Raw genomic sequence first — 18953 nt, 5'->3', positions numbered from 1 at the left:
TCCAGGTCCTGCAGAGCCTCTGCTGATTCGGGGCTGGCTGGGCGAGACCAAGCTTTCCTGCCCAGGCAGGGGCTTCAGCCATCTGGGGACAGCCCCTTCGGCCAGGCCTCCGAGGAACCGCAGGGCTACTGGGCCACCATCAGGATTCAACTGGCTGCCCAACTCACAGGCCACAGCCCCATGGTGGTCCCAGGCCCTCCCCGGGGAAGCAGGCTGGCTCAGCCTCTGACCTGGGGTCCTGGCCTCTGGGGCTTCCTTCCAGGTCTCCAGGCCGCGTGGCCCACCCGCTGCGGGCTCGTGCACTGGCGTGGGGGGAGGGGAGGAGCAGGAAGCTCCCTGCTGGCCGCGGTCCTGCCCTGATTGTGCCTTGTGTCCTGCTTGCTGGGGGTGCACCTCTCCCGGCGGGGCCCCAGGGAAACGGCCCCCTCCAGCGGCCCAGGCGAGAGGTCACCTCTCCCCAGCCCACTTTTCCCGAGCCTTGTCCTGGCTTCCGGTTCAACACCTGCAGGGCAGCTTGAAGGCTCGCCAGCCCTCCCCGCACCAGCCACCCACACCCCGCACACCGCAGCTGCCCGGGGCAGGCGCAGGCGCAGGGGCTGAGCGTGGGAGGCCCCCCCGTCGTGGTTTCTGCTCTGCCTTCCAGGCCTGGACGCCTCGGGGGCCGGGGGTGCCTGGGGGAGGTGGGGTGGGGTCAGGTGTGAGCCGTCCTTCCCCTGGCACTTCCCCACCCGCTGCTGCTTCTCAGGCTCTGCCTCCTCTCTGGCCTGGCCACTCGTTACCACAACAGGCCACACACGCTGGGGCTGGAGGGGTCCCGGGGCTGGCGGCAGCACTAGGCATCCTCCAAGGCCTGGCCAGGCCACCCTGCCGAGCAAGTCACCGGGGCTGGGTGTGCTACGGCCCTGGTGCTCTCCTGCCTGACCTCCCCCTCACGTCCGTGCGCCCTGGCCTGGGGCCAGGTGGGTGGTGCCCAGCTCGGAGCTGTGTGGAGGTCTGGCCTCCTGGACCGCCTGGTGGGGCTGCGTCAGTAACTCTGTTTTCTCGCTTTGTTCCCGCTGTAGTAAAGCAATGTTCAGTAAAAGCCTGGATATCGCTGAAGCCCACCCCCAATTCAGCAAAGAAGACAGGTATACACCCTGCCCACCCATCCCCCGCCCCCCAGCCCCAAAGACAGTGGCGGGCCTGGTGGCAGGGCCTGGTGGCCTGAGGTGCATCTGGCCCTCTCCCCTTTGGCAAGGGAACCTTTCAGCGAGCCGGGGAAGGGCCCGGGTCAGGCTAGGCTGACGCCCAGGAGGAGGAGCGGGGCTGCTGGGACGAGGCCCATGGCTGGCCCCGAGAGGGGCTGGGAGACCCAGAGACTCTCCCTGCCCTGGGCCCCTGGGCTGCAGGCTGTGAGGTCCCTTCCGGCCGGCCCTTGCCCTGTGGTCAGTGGGCCTCCGTGGCCCTCGTTAAGCTCCCCTCCCCCATCCCACGCTGGCCCATATCCTGGGACCACCCTGCTGCCCGCAAGGGCCAGAGTAGACGTGGCAGCCCCAGGCAGCTGCAGGCTCCCTAGGAAGGGGCAGGAGGTGTGCGGGTCCCAGGGGTCTCCGCACAGGGTCTGGCCTTCCGGAGCCCCTGGCTCCGCCCCTGCAGGGCCTCCTGCCCGGCAGTGACAGTGGCGGGGCCTCACTCGCCCCCGGGCCCCCTCTGACTCCCCCTGCACCTGCCTGCGCCTCACCCGCTCTGCTCCGCGCCCTGGCTGCTCTCGTGCTGGCGCCGTCCTTCCGCAGCTCAGTTTCCAGGGGCCGCCTGGTTAGACGGGCGGGCGTGCACGCGGCTCCCCTCTCTCTCCCGCTGCTGCTTCTCCGCTTTCCTTGTGCCGAGCAGCAAGCTCATGGCTGGCTTTTGGCTGCTGGGGTGGGCACCAGCTGGCACCGACCAGCCCCCCAGCCCCGTTCTCAGCATCTGGAAGCTTCGGGCCCGGGCCCGGCTCTGAGTGCGGTCCTGGACTCGGGCAGGCTGGGCCGGGGGTGCTGAGAGCAGCGTCTGCGCTGCCCCCGGCTCCAGGCTGTCAGCTCACGGGGCGGGAGTCGGAGGGTCATCGCCACGGGGCCCCAGTCCACAGGTGCCGGGGGACCGGCCAGCGTGGGCTCAGCTCCGGCCCGAGGCCCAGGGGCCAGCTGCGGTGTGGGCAGTGTGGCCGGGCTGGCGGGTGGGCGGTGTGGACGCCCTTCATTCTCTTCTGTGCTCTTCTCTCCTGTGGCTGCCTCGACCCCTCCGGTTTCCTTGCTCTAAGGATGGCAGGTGCCGGCGCCCAGGGGTGAGCGGGCGTTTCCTTTCCGTCGAGGCCACGCGGGGTGGTGGAGCGAGGCCCCGCAGGCCTGGCCCTGCCCCGAGAGGTGTCCAGTTCCTGCCCTGAGGGGGCGGCGGCTGCCTGCGTGTCTCCGCTGGGCATGCTGGGCCAGTGGCCTCTCTCCGGCCAGGCCCAGGCCAGGTCTGCAGGCCAGATGGGGCCGGGGTGGACCGAGTCCGCGTCCCTGCTGACGCCCATCCCAGGTGCTCGTGGTGTGAGCAAGGGGAGGGCCGTGGGCGTGGAGGGGCTGGGCTGGTGCCAGCTGGTGGCCCGCACGGCAGGGTGTGAGGCGCCGGGCGGAGCGCAGGACTCGGGGCCTGTGACAGCTCAGCGTCAGGGTTCAGCCGGGCTGCCTCAGGGCACCGCGGCTGGGGTCGGCTCACGGGAAGCCCTGTGTCCTCTCATCCCGGGCCCCGAGAGATCCTTGCCGAGGGCTCCTCCGTGCCATCCTGGACCTGGGGCCTCGGGCCTTGGACACAGGGCACCTTCTGCGTGGGGGGAAGAGGAGTCCCACGGTCTCCAGCTGCACCACTGGGGCTCTGATGGGGCCCCCAAGGGGCGGTGGGCTCTCCTGGGCCTGGTGAGAGGCAGGGCGGGGACAGCAGGACAGCCCCAGGCACAGCCAGGTGTGCCGCAGACTGGGGCAGCCTCGGGGCTCTCAACCGGGGCTCCAGGCCTCCTGGAGGGTCCACCTGAGGGGAGAGGGGAGCCGAGAGCCTGAGGCCCCTTCCCGGTCTGAGCCGCCCTCTGCACCTGTGTCCCCAGGTCTAGGTCCATCAGTGGCGCTTCCTCCGGCCTCTCCACCAGCCCACTCAGCAGCCCCCGGGTAAGTGACCCCGCCCCAGCTCCGTCACCAGCGTGCACCCGGGCGGGGGGCGGCTCGGTGGGCCCCCCCAACCCCGCCTGCTGCTGGGGCCGCCCGCGTGGTGGCAGCTGCTGCTCTGTGGGCTCCGGCTGCCTTCGCTAACTGCACGTTTTTTTTGTTTTGTTTCGTTTGTTTTCTCGTGTGTTCTTTTCTTCTGTGGTGAACGCTCCCACCCCCGTGCCTGCCTGCCCCCGCTGGTCCTGCCTTGGGGTCCCTGGGTGCTGTGTGTGCATGCGGGGCGGGCGGGGCATGCACTGGGGCCGCTTGGCTCTCGGGGGCCCGTGCGCTCTCCCTCCTGCCCTCTGCGCTGACCCGTAGCCTGTTAGAAAGTTTGTCTTGCCTCCCCCGCCCCCCGAGCTCCCCTTTGTGGCCTGCCCCCCGGCCACCTCCTTGGAGCCCGAAGCTGGCCGGAGCGCCTCGCGGCCCGGACACGTCCTCCCTCCACAGGCTGCCCCGCGGCCCAACCCCAAGACCCAGACCTTGCCGAGCAAGGCCAAGCTGACCGACAAGCCGCTGCAGGGCACCAAGTCCAACCCACTCCCAGCTGGCACCCAGGCCCGGCCCCTTGTTGCGGGAGGCCTCAGCCCCCAGCTGGCCCTGACCCCGGGCCCACCCACCCTGCCGGCCCCTGCCCGGCTCCCACCCACCGGGACTGAAGCAAACACCAAATCTGTCCCCACCATACAGGTGACCCCTCACCCCTCTCCAAGGGGCAGTCCCCTCCCTACCCCCAAGGGGACGCCTGTGCACACGCCCAAGGAGAGCCCGGCCGGCACGCCCAACCCCACACCACCGTCCAGCCCCAGCGTGGGAGGGGTGCCCTGGAGGACACGGCTCAACTCCATCAAGAACAGCTTCCTGGGGTCACCCCGCTTCCACCGCCGGAAACTGCAAGGTGAGTGTGGCGGGACACACGGGGTGGGCGGGGCTCGGGGGTCTGGTGGCGGGGAGCCGTTCTGGCGAGCGGGGCAGGCAGGGGCCGGCTTCAGAGGGTCTTCCCCTCCCCCTTGGTGGTTTATCCTCCCGAAAGCGCTGGCGGGAGGTACCCCCAGTGTCCACGTGTCCCCAAGCCTGCCCACTGTGTGTCAGGGACCCCGCAGGGCAGAGACGCCTGTCCGGGGGGTGCAGCCTTGGGACCCCTCCTGGCTCCATTGTTCCCCTTCGGCCCAGTGGCCTGCTCAGGCCGGGCTGCCTGAGCCCCGCAGAGGAGAGCGGGCCAGTGGGCGGGCGTGGTGAGGAAGCCCACGGGGCTGGGGCAGTGGTAGGCAGCTTGCCCCTGTGTGCTGGGTGCCGAGGGTCAACTGGTACCTCCAGGCCACCAGGCCCCACCGGCCACCCAGCGCGGTCGATGGGCGGTGCCATCTATCCCGGGACAGCAGGGCTGGTTGGAGGCCAGAGACGGTGAGGCCTGGTTTCAGCACCAGAAGGCAGGACAGCTCCCTGTAGCCCGAGGCTCCTGCGGCCGCGGCGGGCAGGAGCCGGGAGCTGACCCGTGCCCGTGGGCGCTGGAGACGGTGCTGTGGCTCCCGAGACCCCACCCGCGGCGCAGGCGCCCTAGTGGGGGACGGGCGGAGTGGTCACCACACTCTCCCCATCCTTCCCGTGTGCAGTTCCGACGCCCGAGGAGATGTCCAACCTGACCCCGGAGTCGTCCCCAGAGTAAGTGGCCCTGCCCGAGGTCAAGTGTGACCTGTCGCCGCCGCCTTAGTGCGTGGGGGTCTGTGACGGACCCTCCCATGTGTCAGGCCGGGGGATCCACTGAGGGCTTTGGGGCCCCTCAGCGCTGGGGTCTCTGTGTCTCCACGTCGAATGCCAGGCCGGGGGGCAGGGCCTGGGCGGTGAGGGAGCTGCTCTTCCCAGATGTGCTCAGAAGCCCTGGCCTGGGGGTGCCTGGAACCGGGGGTGGCAGCGGAGAGCACAGCCACGCCTCAGGGTGACCGTCCCCACCTGCCGAGAGCCCTGGCCTCCACATGGGGGAGCGTGTGGGCCCCCAGCCCTTGGTGACCAGGGATGCGGTGCCTGCAGGAGGGGCCTCCACCAGGGAGGGGCGCTGGGCAGTGCTGACTGGGGCTTCCCAGGGTGAGCCCAGCCCGGAGTGTGGCCGGACACCTGGCGACTCCTAGGGATGGAGGGTCTCAGGGAGCAGGCGAGGAGGAGGAACGGCCGGCGGAAACACATGTCCAGGGCAGGGTGGCCTTGGCCAAGGTCGGGACAGATCGAGCCCCCGGCTCACCATCCTGCAAGGGGAGGAAGCAGGGCCTTGAGGCGACGGCGGGGGGGCAGTGCTGCAGCCCAGCCAGATGTCTGGACGCGAGTCCCGTGTGTCTGGGGTGCAGACCCCAGAGAGGCCCCAGCCTTCGCTCCCCACCGCCTCGTGTGAACGTGAAGTGCGGAGCGGACACAAGGCAGGGCCGCTGTGACCTCACCGGCAGCCTTCGGCCCGGCAGGAGAAGCTGCCGTTACCCTGTCGTCGTGACCCCCCGCGTGGGGCCTGTGGACACAGCGGGAGCGGGCGGGGGCGGAGCTGGAGGGCAGCCAGCCTGAAGTGTGGGGTTTCGGGATCTCCGTGATTCCACCGTTTGTCTCCCTTCGGTCACGGTTTCCTGCTGTCATCAGAAGCTCTCGCAACCATATTTGTAACAGAATTGTTAGGTTTATCAGAAAACTCAAAAAAAAAAGCCACCCAGAGCAGCTGACACCACCGTGCAGGTGGCCTGCAGCCTCCCCTGCCCGTTCTCGAGTCCTGGAGGCCTCGTCCCCCGCCCGAGGGCCCCGGCCAGCGTCGCCACCCGGTGCATGTGGCTGATGGGAAGAAGCAGACGGGCGGCCCTCGGGGGCCGCTGCACCCGCAGCACCCACTCCTCCCGAGGACGCGCTCGCCCGCCCTGAGACGTCCCCTCCAGCAGCGGCCAGCAGCCTCGCGTCGGTTGAGCGTGTGCGTCCGCGTGTTCCAGAACCGGCCCGTGCGGTCGTGGGGCTGGCGAGTCCGGGGACTGTAGGCCTCGCAGGCGGGAATCAGGGCGGCTCCTCCGTCTCACTGCTGAGAATCCCTTCCCCTCCAGGAGCCTCGGCCTTTGCTCTCAGGACCGCCCACCGAGCTGACAAGGCTCGCCACGTCCAGAGTCTGCTCGTCACGACGTCTCAAAGTTGCTCTCAAGAAGTACACCCAACCTTTACCAAACGGGCCCAGCTGACGCCCGGACTTAATTAACCGTCACAGGCCTTCCCGCCTCATCCAGGCTGCTTTCAGACCAGACACCAAAGCACAGTACAGAGCTTTCCTGTTGCTCTGTCTCTTCATCGAGGGAGGAGGGGCAGAAGCCCCCACCGCGGGCTTCAGAACCGCCTCCCGGCCCACGTCCTGGGCTCAGGCCCCAGTGTGGTGCTGGGGTGAGTGGCGCGGGCGGCCTGCACCCCAGAGCTCAGCACGCCAGCGGCCACAGAGACAGCAGGATGTGGGGAGGGAGGCGAAGGTGGCCAAGTACGGCGTGGTGTCGGGAAGGATGTGTGTCCCTGCGGCTCTGCCTCCGCCAGGTCTCTGGGGCCGGCTCCAGCCACAGGAGCGGGCGGCCTCTGTCGGCAAGCTGCCTGCTGCCGCCACATCGCCACGGGCTGGAGAGCCGGCTCTGGAAACGGGCAGGAAAAGGGAAGGCGCAGAGCAGGAAACAGCAGCTGAGCCTCAGGCCCCATGGCACACGCTGCCAGCAAGACACCGGGCCCGAGCGGGCCGGCCCTGGCCCCGGGCCAGCCTGAGTTGGGCGCGTCTGCCAGCGGGGCCCTGGCCGTGTCCGCACTACAGCTGCCTGGGTGAGAGCCTCAGTCAGCAGTCGCTCCCAACGGCACGTGGCTCGGGGTCAGGCCCCGTGCACAGCCCGGCTGGGCCCTGCTTCAGGGTGTCGGCCAGCGGTGGTCATCTCAAGGCCCAGCTGGGGCAGGATCCTCTGCCGAGCTTGTGGGGTCGCGGGCAGGATTCAGGTTCCTGGCCACGCGGGCCTCACCGTCACATCCGTCCGTCCCCGCCGCGTCCGTCGGCTTCATCAAAAAGAGGTGGAGACCCGCTCGCCAGTCGGAAGTCCAGCCTTTTAGAGACTGAGCTCGCACGCGACCGTCACTTTCCCCACGTTCTCCTGGTCAGGAGCAAGTCCCGGGCCTCGTCCACACGAGGGAGGGGCCCGCACAGGCTGAACCCCGGAGGCAGGATGGTGGGGCTGGCAAGGGGTCCCCCCCACACTGGTGTGCGCCGTAGGGCAGGGCCCCGCCGCAGAGAAGGGGGGCCCCATAAGCAGGGCAGAGTGACGAGACCGGAGGATGATGGCGTAGAGGGCAGGGAGGCATACATGTGATGCGCGTGAGATGAGGGGTCTCGTGCGGGAGGGCACTGCCGGCCTCGGGTCTCCTGGGGTGGCCCCTGCCCTGCCCCGTACAGCGGCTGGGCCCCCAGGGGTCGAAGCGACCACTGTGTTCCACAGAGTGACCTGGGCTGGGGCAGCAGGGCTGCAGGTGGCCAGCTGGCTACCGGTCCCCAAGGACAGAGGGTGGTCCGCCGGGGGTGGGGGCAGGTAGCATCCGGGGCCCCCAGCCCCGGTCCTCTGCACCACGTCAGCCCTGTCTCTCCTGTACATACCTGTGCAGGGGTCCCCGGCCTGCCCCCCGCCCCCAACTCCTGCTCCCCACGTAGCCCCAGGTGGGGCACTTTTCTCCAGGAAGCTGCAGAATTGCAGCTTAGCGAGTTACCCCGAAACATGGTGGCTTAAAACAGAGAGGAGCAAGGCAGGGGGTCAGGGTGGGCTCAAGGGCAGGGCACCCTACCCCCGCCCTCCTTTCTTTCCTGGTGGGGTTCCAGTGGGCGCAGCCCAGGCCCAAGCAGGCAGGGGGGGTTGGGGTGAGGTGTGAGGCCCAGGGCTCTGGGATTAGCATTAGGGCTGTCGGGTCAGGGTCAGGCCAGGGTGGAGGGTGGTCAGGGTCAGGGTGGCGGGGTCAGGGCGGGGAGTCAGGGCCAGGGTAGGGTCTAGTTAGCACAGCAAGCTGGCCCGCAGCCCAGAGGGGAGGCTCGGGGCTCGGCTGGCGTATCCTGACCTGACCAGCCCTCCGCCCCGCCCCCAGGCTCGCCAAGAAGTCCTGGTTTGGGAACTTCATCAGCCTGGAGAAGGAGGAGCAGATCTTCGTGGTCATCAAGGACAAGCCGCTGAGCTCCATCAAAGCCGACATCGTCCACGCCTTCCTGTCGGTGAGCCTCACGCTGCGGGGTCGCTGACCGCGGGGACCCCAGCCTGGGCAGGGCCAGGGGAGCAGGCGCGTTGTGGGCGGGAGCCGGGCTGTGCACAGGCCCAGGACGGGGTCGGGCCTCGGGAGGGGCACCTCACTGAGATGGGGGTGAAGCACGGGCAGCTGTGAGGCAGCTCTCTGAGGAGGGAACTTGAGGCTTCGACACGGAGGGGAGGGGCCTCTGCTGGGTCTGGTGGATGCGCCTGCGGCCTCGAGAACGGTCCCCGGGGGGCTGGCTGTGTGTCCTGTGTGCCCCTGCCCACTCCCACATGCTGCCGGCCTCCTGCAGTCCCTCGCCTCCCACTGGTGGCTTTTGAGGTGGGCTCTGCTTGGGCCTTGGGTGGGTTCCATCTGTCTTTGCCGGGATCTTTGGGCGCGTGGGGCAGAAAGCCCTGAAGATTGTCTTCCAGAGTCACTCATGTCAGGAGGCTTCACCCGCCCTGCCCTGCGTGGGCCTGCCTTGTGCTGGGCCCCCCGGGGTCACAGGTTAGGGGTCCCTCGGCATCCCCACAGCCCAGGCCCGGGCCCCCGCCTTGGTATGGGCGGGGCCTGCCGGGGTGGTTTCTCCAACTCGGGCAGCCTCAGCGCCCACACACTTGGCCACCCTGCCTTCCTGGGCGCAGCCAAGTTTCCCTTAGGGCTTGGGGGACAGCTTGGCACTCCTCCCAGAGGTCTCCAGGAACCGGGAGTGCTCAGCACCAGGCGGGGACTTCGGCCTTGTGCCGGGTGTGGGCACCCTGGCCCCGCTGAGTCCCCCCAACCCCGCCACTGCAGCCTCTTCTCCTCCGGGCCCCGGGTCTGGGCTTTCCCTGGAGCCCCCCAGGCCTCTCCTGGGACACCAAGATTTCCCCCGTGATGTGGACTCAAACCCCTTCTAACTGGGGAGCCAGCACTGTGCTCTCCCAAGCAACAAAGCCCTGTCCTGGGGGCGACCCCTCTGAGGCAAGACCGCCTCCTGGGTTTGTTTTGCCGGACATTTCCCCGGCCGCTGTGCAGCCCAGTCACGCAGAGGCCCCTCGCCTGCGTCCGGGACCACAGACCCCGGAGCCAGCAGAGCGGCGGGCGCTGTCGTCAGCGGTGCCGGGGGCCTTGACCCCGGGGGCTCCGTCTCAATACGGGGCACGGGCTCTAGCCCCAGGCCTCGCTGCCGCTTTCGGGGCCTCTCCGCCCTCTCCCCGCCCACCGCTTAGAGCCCTGCTTTCTGCTGCCATGTCGCGATCCATCTGTGATCCATGTGGAGCTCCGTCTGGCTGAGGCTCTTGGGGAGCCGGTGCTGCTGGGGCCTCGGGGGGCGGCCGGCTCCCTTCCCTCTGGGGTTTCCTCTGGCGACTCCAGACGAGGCCACGCTCACGCCACCCGCTGCCTGCAGATCCCCAGCCTCAGCCACAGCGTCATCTCCCAGACGAGCTTCCGGGCCGAGTACAAGGCGACGGGGGGCCCAGCGGTGTTCCAGAAGCCGGTCAAGTTCCAGGTGGACATCACCTACACCGAGGGCGGGGCGGCGCAGAAGGAGAACGGCATCTACTCCGTCACGTTCACACTCCTGTCAGGTGAGCTGCCAGCAGAGGCCGAGGGCGGGGGCTCCCGAGGGCGGAACTCTGGGCCAGCCCTGCCCCTGCCTCACCCACCCCCCACCTCCCCCAGGCCCGAGCCGCCGCTTCAAGAGGGTCGTGGAGACCATTCAGACCCAGCTGCTGAGCACACACGACCAGCCTTCTGCCCAGCACTTGTCAGGTGAGGGAGGGGCTCAGCTCGGGCCGCCCTGAGGGCTGGCGATGGGGTGCGGCCCCTCCGCGTGCACCCCCGGGAGCAGGGCCCTCCCGGCGCAGCGGCCGGTCGTCTCTGCACACCAGGGGGGTAGGCCCAGCACGCCACACTGAAAGGCGCCTCTTGTCCACTGTAGACCCCCCCCCGCCAGCTCCGGGACTAAGCTGGGGTGCTGGGCTTAAGGGCCAGAAGGTGGCCACCAGCTACGAGAGTAGCCTCTGACGCTGGCAGGTAAGGTGTCCGGCCCCGCCGCTGGGGCAGGGAGGGGCTGCGGGCAGGTCCTCTGCAAGAGCCAGACTGGCCCCAAGGAGGCACCCTGTGCCCACCCACGTGTCCAGCGGCCACCTCCCGGCCCTGGACAGGCCCAGCACCCAGCCGAACGGCTGGACACAGGGGCAGCCCGGCCCCAGGCCAGCGAGAGCAGGCTCCAGGAGAGCAGTGACCAAGGTGCTGCCAGGAGCCCTGCCGCCCTCAAGGGTCCCACACGTAGCACTCTCCAGGGCTGTGGGCCTGGTGCCCACACTGGCTGGCACGTGAGGGGCTGTCGGCCACTCGCCCTCCCCGTGGCGGGCAGGACAGAGGGGGCCCTGAGGTCCAGTCAAAGCAGAGGCTCCCCAGCTGGGCCTAGAGGGGGGCACACAGGAGCGGGGCTGCCCAGGCCTGCAGGCGCCAGGGGCCCGGGAGCCTGAGGGCCTGTGCCGCTTGGCACCTGGCGGGGAGCGGCGGCAGCCCTGTGGGTGTGGGTGAGCCCCGGGGGCACGCGCATGGGCCGTTAGGGAGGGCGAGCGGCGCGCGTGCGCTCAGCGGGAGCCGCCAGCTCACCACGAGGCCTGTGTCGGGGTGTGGGGTCTGGGGAGCACAGGGTCCAGCCCAGCCCCACCTCTCAGAGCCCCCTGTGGCCAGCCGTCTGTGCTTCTGTGTAGGGTCCTAGAGGCCAGACCGGCCCCACCGTCCACCCCGCCCCTGCCATCCTCATTCCATCGTCTGTGTTTCACTTGCCCCCCTTTTCTCCCCCAGCGTGTGCCTCACTGCCCTATTGGTGGGTTGGGGCTGGAGGAGCCCCGACACCCTGGCCCTGGGAGCCAGGCTGGCCCGGGGGCCGGTGCCTTTAAGGCCTCCACGTCGGAGCAGGGCAGTGTTCAGAGCGGGAAACCGAGGCTGGGGAAGGACAGAGCTTGTCCAGGGAGGCAAGCAAGGGGCCTGGTGTGCCACCCAGGGGACAGCCGTGCCTGCACCCACCGCCCAGCACCACGGTCCCTCTTTGCTCCTGGCAAGGCAGAGTCCCACCCTAAGGGGTACCATTCTGTCTGTCGGCGGACGTGCCCTGCTCTAGGTCCCAGGCCCAGCAGTAAGCAGGGTGGACACGGCCCTTCTGCAGGGCCCCATCCCCGTTTTAGCCCTGGGCCCAAACCCACGTCCCTGGAGACCGTTGGGTGCCTGCCCTGGGCCAAGCCCATCTCCCCTGCCTTCCTTCAGGGAGCCCTGGGCCTGGGGAGCCCAGTCTGGCACCCCAGCCCATCCCTTGGCCCCGTCCCCAGGCCTCCCCGAGGGGTCAGCCTTTCCCAACACCCTCCCCCCCATACTGGACACTCTTGTCCAGCAAGCTCAGTCCTAGAGCCACTGGAGGAGGGGGCAGAAGCTGGGGCCCCTTGGGCACCAGGCCAAGAGAGCTGGTGGCCACTCCAGTAGGGCCCCCACCCAGCCCAGGGAGGGGAGGCCCCAGTGAGGGCCGTGAGGCAGCCGCCCTCCACCCCAGGCTCTGCTGCCTTCCCTACCCCCAGCCCTAACACCGCCAAGCCCAGCAGAGAGTGGGAGAGGGTCAGGGAAGGGGGTGCCACCGTGAGTCGAGGGGCGAATGGGAGCCTTGCGGCCACGTGAGTCACAGAGTGGCAGGGTGAGGACACGGAGGTGGCCAGCGTAGACCATAGCCAGAGACCTGGACCTCTCAGCTCCAAAGCGTGTGTCCTGGGCCCAGAGGGCAAAAGAGGGAGGGCCAGGCAGGACCCTCCACTGCCCAGGAGAGGGGCCCCACTCCAGGCTGGCCCTCTGCTGAGCCCCTCCTCTCTGAGCCCCCCACTCCAGGCTCTACCCACCTGAGCCCCACCCCTTGGCCACAGCCCCTCAACCCCACTCCAGGCTCCGCCCCCTCCCCCAGGGCCTGGCCCAAGGCTGCAGGCAGCATCCAGCTTGAGGTCTGAGCTGGAAGCCTTTTTCACATGTCTCCCCCCCGCTCTCTCCATTCTGTGCTCCAGACACCACTAACTGTATGGAAATGATGACGGGGAGGCTTTCCAAATGTGGTAAGAACCCCTCACGCTCACCTGGGTCCCCCCAGCCTGTCACCCCCACCGCTCACGCCTGCACCCCCTGCAGCCTGCTCCTGGCCGGGTGCTGCCCCGCCACCCCCGGGGCTGTCCTGGGATCCCTGTGTACACGAGGGGCCCGGACATGCACACGTGGCCTCGCTGGCCCCCGAGGCACCCAGCTGTGCCCAGCCCCCCAGCCCCTGCCACGAGCAGCCTCGGTCACCCTCCAGGGCGGCCACAGGCCTGGCCCGAGGATCAGGGCAGGCCACGGAGGGACCCCAAGGCTCAGAGCAGGAAGGGGTGCCCAAGCCCCAAGGCCAGCAAGGGTCCCGTGTCTGGGCCCTGGCCGGGGGTCAGGGTGGCCCCTAGTCCTTGGGCCGGAGGCTGGCGTCAGGCCGTCTGCCCACGGAGGGGGGCGGGGAGCGGCTCCTGCCCAGGATCGAGCTGCCTGGCCGCACGTGCGCCGCCCGCCCGGCCGCAGCTGGCGGGGAGAAGGCCCTGCCCGTTCTTGCTCAGGTGGGGGCCAGGTTTAGGAGGTAGAACTGAGGTGACCCCAGTCACGCACCTGGAACGCGAGCACAGGGCCCCCGGGTGGGGCGGGGCCCCGCTTCTGCCCCCTCCTTCTTGCCCTCCGGACACGCCCTCTGGGACCAGGGCCCCCACTGTGGCTGCCTGCCCAGCCCCCCCTGCACCCACGCTCCACGCCTGTCCACCCATCCATCCATCCGTCTGTCCGCTGCTGACCTCTGTGTCCACGCTGTGCCACCCGGGCTGGCTGGGGGCCGGGCTCCAGGCCTCCTGGGAGGAGTGTGGCAGGCACGCTGGCTCCAGCCTCCCCGGCCGCCAGCCCCAGGGTCCTGCTCGGCCCCGGCCTTTACGCGTCTGTCTCCAGAGCTGGGCCGGCCCGCTGGCCAGGCTGCAGGGCTGACTGGGAGGCCGAGGCTGAGGTGGAGGGAGGGCCAGTCCTTCGGGAGGCCTGGCGAGGGAGGAGGGTGCCCACCGGCCCCAGGTTCCGCCCCGCAGCCCAGAGGCCTCGAGCCCCCACCGGCCGCCTGCCCTGCTTGCTGCCGCGGCCCCGCTCACCCGCTCGCCCACTCGGACCCCCTCACAGGCCTTCCGTTCATTCGTCTGTTGTTCTTTCTCTTCCCTCCCTCCCTCCTTTTCTCTCTTTTCTTTTTTTCTTTTGTCTTCTGTTCTGTGCACCCAGGCAGCCCATTGAGTAACTTCTTTGACGTAATTAAACAACTTTTTTCAGACGAGAAGAACGGGCAGGCGGCCCAGGCCCCCAGCACGCCCGCCAAGCGGAGTGCCCACGGCCCACTCGGGGACTCCGCGGCCGCTGGCCCCGGCCCTGGAGGGGACGCCGAGTACCCAGCGGGCAAGGACACGGCCAGGACGGGGCCGCCCGCCGCCCGCCGAGAGCAGCCTTAGACACATAGCCCCCTCCCCCTGCACGGCCCCGACAGTGGCCCCCAGGCCGCCTCGCCGCCCGCCCGCCCGCCCGCCGCCCGCCCGGTGTGGACCCGGGGCCGCGCCCGTCTGTCCGTCTAGACTGTTGTGAAGCCGGGGAGGAAAGGAAAGGGGGCACCGGGGGCCACAGCCGCGGCTGGGCCGCCCGCGCCCGCTCTCTCTTTCTCTCGCTGTCTCTCTTTCTGCCTGTCTCTGACAACGCCACTGTTTCCGCTCTGATACCAGGAATTATCCCGAAAAGTTAACATGTCATCTCCACGAGGCCGTCCTCCGTGCTCTGCACCGGACACCGGCTGACCGAAGGCAGCTGCCGTGGACCTGCCCTCTCTCCTCTCCTGCTGCTGCCGCCCACCGGGCAGTGAGGCCCTGCCCGCCCGCCGCCTGCCCGCCCGGCAGCTCTGCCCAGTTTCAGCTCCGCATGGCCACGGGGAGGAGGACCCGGCCCCGAGGGGAAGCCGCCTCGGGCCCACCCGACTGGACGCGCGGTGACCAGTGCCCTCGGCGGGTCCGGCCGGCCTCCGGGGCAGGCCCAAGGGGGCGAAGCAGCCGTCTGGCCCGGCCGCCACGGCCTCTCCTCGGCACGTCCCCTCCCTCCTGCTCCCTCCTGGTCCACGTCCATGCACCTCAGCGCCGCCCACCTGCCTCGCCGCATCCCACCCCCCAGCTCCCCGGGGCTGCAGGTGGAAAGAAACCCCGGGGGCCCCGCAGCACCTGCCCCCCTGCCCGCCTGCCCGCCCCAGGGCAGGCCGAGATCAGTATTATTTACTTGCTGTTTTAACTTATTGAGTTTCTTTACTTCTCCGTTCAGGGAAGGGGCAGCAGCAGCGCCGTCCTGCCGTCTGTCTGTGTGTGTGTCTTGGGCAGGGTGGGGTCTGGGCCAAGGTGCCCCGTGGACAGAGCGGTCGGGGTGCTGGGGCCGCGGGGGCAGCCGGCCGATGCAGCGCCGGCAAGCTACTGTAAACTTTAAAGAATTCCTGCAAGATATTTTTATAAACTTTTTTTCTTGGTTGTTTTTGGAGAAGGGTGTTGGCGGGGGGCGGGGGGTACCGCGGGGCAGGGCTAGGCTTTGAGTTTGGTTCTTTCTATACACACGCATATAAATATATTTAGAGAATGGCGCGGTTCGCTCCGTCCCCGGTTCTGTGCCGTTACCGTGGAGAAGCGACTCCAGTCCTGTGGGGGCCGGGCACGGCCAGGGCCCCTCCGCCAGGCCTGGGCTGGGGGCCATCTTGGTTTTGTGTCCCAGTGGGGGGCGGGAGGAAGGCCCGAGCCGGCCGCCTATACACAACACGCAAGATGGCAGGGCCACTGCAGGGTTTTTTTTACTAAAATGACAAAAAGTTAAAAACAAAACAAAAAGCAACAAAGGACAGAGAGAACGTTAGTGGCGTCCTCGGCAGCGTGTTCTCTGTTCCCGGAGGGGCCGCGAGGCACGTGTGGCTGCACGCCCTCGCTGTGACAAGTCCACGTCGCATCTGGCGTCTCTCCCGCCCGCCCTGCTGCCTCTCCCGTGGTGGATAGATTTTAATGCTTCTGTTCCGTTGACCCCCTACCACAGGCTGGGATTTCAATACATAACAAAAAATGAAACACCTCTAACAGCAAAAGCCGCGGTACAAGCGGGAGGGGCGTCTCCAGAGACGGAGGACCAGAAAGCAATACCTCTCGTTAGCCTTCCTCTTTTGTACTCGGGACACACACAGACGTCACGGAAACGGACAAGCCCCACCCCGTGTATCCCCTGTCAAATAACTGTGAGCAGCGTTAGTTCCGAACAATAAATTCCTTCAGCAAAGACACCCATGCCGGTCTCCATGCGGGCGGGCGGGCGGGCGGGGATGTGGGACGCCCTGGGACCGACCCTGCCAGGTGTGCGTGGTGCTACTTCCGCCCAAGCCAGAGGACAGGCCCTGTGCCGCGGGTCTGCGCGGGCATCACACAGGCTGGGCCAGGTGGGAAGCAGAGAGCACAGGGAAGCACCACCAGAAGCTGACACGGAGCTCTGCTGGGGATGGGGTGCCTGGCGAGTACGGCCCCCTGCCCGGCCACTGCAGCTCTGCTGCCACCCCGAGACCTCCCCCCGAGACCAGCACCTGGGCTTCTTCCTGGAGCATGAACCTTCTTTCCACTCCTTCCATGGGAAGAGGCAGATGGGGAGCATGGCCCAGCCCTGCAAGTGATGGGCCAAGGCTGGCGGGCAGCCCCTGGAGACGGCGGCTGGCAGGGCAGTGTGGTCCCAGCCGTGCCCACCATGCCTGCCAGCCAGGGACGAGGCACCGTGACCATGCACCAGGGAGCCACCCCCTCTGCTGCTGCAGCGTCAAGGACAGGTCCAGCCTCCCAAGCGCCACGGACCACCCAGCCTCACGTCTCGAGGGCAGCACCTGGGAGTCACCATACGGCCTAGAGGAGGGACGAGGAGCAGCCCGACGAGGGGTCCCAGCAGCGACCACAGTGCCCTCGGAGGCCTCCCCCAGCCTCTCACGCATGCACCTTCTCCCCCACGTGTGGGGGGATCAGGTGTGGCCTGGCCACTGCACCCGGCCGTCTACACCACCGCAGCACTACCGACCTCGGGGTCGCGTGGTTCTCTGTGGTGGGGACCGTCCTGCCCGTGGCAGAATGTCAGCATCGTCCCTGGCCTCTACCCACCAGATGCCGGTAGCAGCCTCCCAACCCTGCCATCCGTCCCTGAGGGCGGACAGAATCAGCCCTAAAGAGTTCATGCTCTTGCCTCCTACACCCCCTTGCTGGAGAGCGCCAGGAGCGTGCCATGCTTCACTGGCTTAGCTGTGAGCTCGGGGGCTCTGCTGGAAGGGCACAAGGCCCAGGACACGAATGAGGGTCTGCTGACGTGGAGCTGGGGCCCTCTTCTGCCCAGCCCCGGACACAGCACCCCACCTTTGAGGGAGGCCTCAGAAGGTACTCTGGGACCAGGTTCTGTTGCTATCTCTGGACTGCATGGTGTCCCATTAACTTTAGCTTAAAAACTAAGTTGAAGGAGGGGATTTGGTTGCTGCGTCTCGGCAGGGAACGTGGTTATGTGGCGCCTGGCCAGCCACCAGAGTTTCCTTGACCTGTGGTTCTGCACACGCTTTACTGAGCAGCTGCCACACACAGGCCTCCTCCTCGTCTCCCACTTGGCCCTCTGAACATTTGCAGTCTGATGTGTCAACCCTAGTGGGCACATGATGGAGTCCCCAAAAGAAAATACCACAGTACACCCAGCAGACCGCCAGCTTTCCGTATGCCCACCACCGCACTCCTTTAGTGGGAAGGGGCCACTTTCCTGCAATCCCACTTCTGAAACCAAAGCAAGCTAAACCGAAAACTGTTAGTGTCAATATTTACTAATATAAAATAAAAACCAACACATAAGGACTTACTATGTGCCAGATACCTTCTGAGCACTTTACGCTGAGCCTTAAGCCAAAGGGTCCTCACACCATTTCTATGAGGTAGAAATTTAAATGGGTACTTGTGAAAAACAAAAAGGATATGGTGGTGGGTCCAGCACCTGGTGAGAGGATGACTTCTCAGGCCCCACTCTCAGGCAGCCAGCCCGACTGGCCTGGGAGCTGGGTTCCTGCTGAACAAACAACGTGGTGTGCTCACCAAAGCAGTCATGGATGGGGGTGGAGGGAGACAGTCTGACCCGCGTCCCCACAGGGGCTCTGAGTGCTACCGGGTGGCAGAGCCAGAGCGGGTGGGGGCACACACGAGGGAGGGGATGGGTAGCAGCAGCCCAGCCCTCATTCTGCTCTGCCAGGAGCCTGCTCTAGACTCTGTCCATGCTCTCAGTTGACAGCGGGGGCGGAGGGCCCCCCAGGCTCCTAAGCTGTGAGATGGAGCGATTCCTGGCGTCATGAGGCCGCTGCAGCAGCCAGGGAGCTCACTGCTGGAGGTGGGCTGGTCCTCATCCTGCCCTCCCCTCTCCCCGTGGTTCAGTGCCCACTCCTCCTGCCCTCACCCCAGGCCACCAAGTCCACTCCACTCCCCCGTCACACTTTCCCTTTCCTGGGCCCACGCCACTCCCCGCCACCAGCCCAAGTCTCTTGGTGTGACTCAGCAAGGGGTGGAGGTTAGCAAGGAGCAGAGACAGTGGCCAGTACCAGGAAGAGAGAAAACCTGTGTGAACTTCAAGGCAGGGATGTCTGCGGAAGAGAAGGGCAGCAGAGACGGACACACACGAGGGAGGGGAGCCAAGCGCCGGCCTTGGTGCCTCAGGTGGGATTGCGGGGTCTATGCCGTTAGTCACAAGCCCAAGCACTGCTGTCTGTCACACTCATCCTTGGAGTCAGGCCCTGGGCGAAGTGAATCATCTCTGTGGGCCCTCAAAATGACCCTATGAGAGTTCCATGGCCCATCTTACAGATGTATGAGTTTCCTATCGCTGCTGTAACAAGTTACCAAAAACCAAGTGGCTTAAAACCACACAAATGTGCCATCTTAAGATCTGGAGGTCAAGAACTGGGTCTCACTGAAATGGGTCTCACTGGCTATAATGAAGGTGCTGGCAGGGCTGCGTTCCTTCTGGAGGCCCTGGGGGAAATCCATTTCCTTGTCTCTTCCAGCTTCTTGAGGCCGCCTGCACCCTTGGCTCGCAGCCCCTTCCTTGGTCTTCAAAGCCAGCAACATCAGACTGGGCCCTTCTCACACCGCCATCTCTCTGCTTTCCCCTCTTCTGCCGCCCCCTTCCAGTTTTGAGGAATCTTGTGATTATACTGGGTCCAGATAATCTCTCCATCTCAAGTTCAGCTGATTAGCAACCTTAATTCCACCTGCAGCTTTACTTCTCCTTTGCTATGGAAGGTAACATGTTGACAGTTTCCAGGCATTAGGGTGTGGACTCTTTTTCACAAAAGGGGGTGGGGGGAGGTGCGCATTATTCTGCCTACCACAGACTGCCCTCTAGCAAGTCTCAGATCTACCTCACGTGTAAAAC

The 18953-nt window shown here is 67.1% G+C and overlaps 1 protein-coding gene across 3 annotated transcripts in view; it reads left to right on the top strand.

Moving 5' to 3' along the window:
- The window catches only part of BRSK2 (BR serine/threonine kinase 2), a 63832-nt gene extending 49521 nt beyond the window's left edge, over positions 1–14311 (top strand). The window contains exons 13-20 of one of the 3 annotated variants that reach the window (XM_061203923.1): positions 3101–3161; positions 3888–4095; positions 4811–4859; positions 8304–8427; positions 9835–10015; positions 10110–10199; positions 12485–12532; positions 14234–14311. In XM_061203923.1, coding sequence (XP_061059906.1) covers positions 3101–3161; positions 3888–4095; positions 4811–4859; positions 8304–8427; positions 9835–10015; positions 10110–10199; positions 12485–12532; positions 14234–14253 — 781 coding nt within the window. In that variant the 3' untranslated portion in view covers positions 14254–14311. Of the gene's footprint in view, positions 1–3100; positions 3162–3887; positions 4096–4810; positions 4860–8303; positions 8428–9834; positions 10016–10109; positions 10200–10368; positions 10455–12484; positions 12533–13745; positions 13970–14233 lie in introns of those variants that run through there. The other 2 variants (XM_061203920.1, XM_061203921.1) reach the window with 2 other exon arrangements.
- The last annotated feature ends 4642 nt before the right edge of the window (positions 14312–18953 follow it).

This window comes from Eubalaena glacialis, chromosome 10 (assembly GCF_028564815.1).
Source record: "Eubalaena glacialis isolate mEubGla1 chromosome 10, mEubGla1.1.hap2.+ XY, whole genome shotgun sequence".
In the NCBI taxonomy this organism is placed as follows: domain Eukaryota; kingdom Metazoa; phylum Chordata; class Mammalia; order Artiodactyla; family Balaenidae; genus Eubalaena; species Eubalaena glacialis.
The sequence above is the reverse complement of the archived record's forward strand: the minus strand, read 5'-3'. Positions and strand labels throughout refer to the sequence as shown.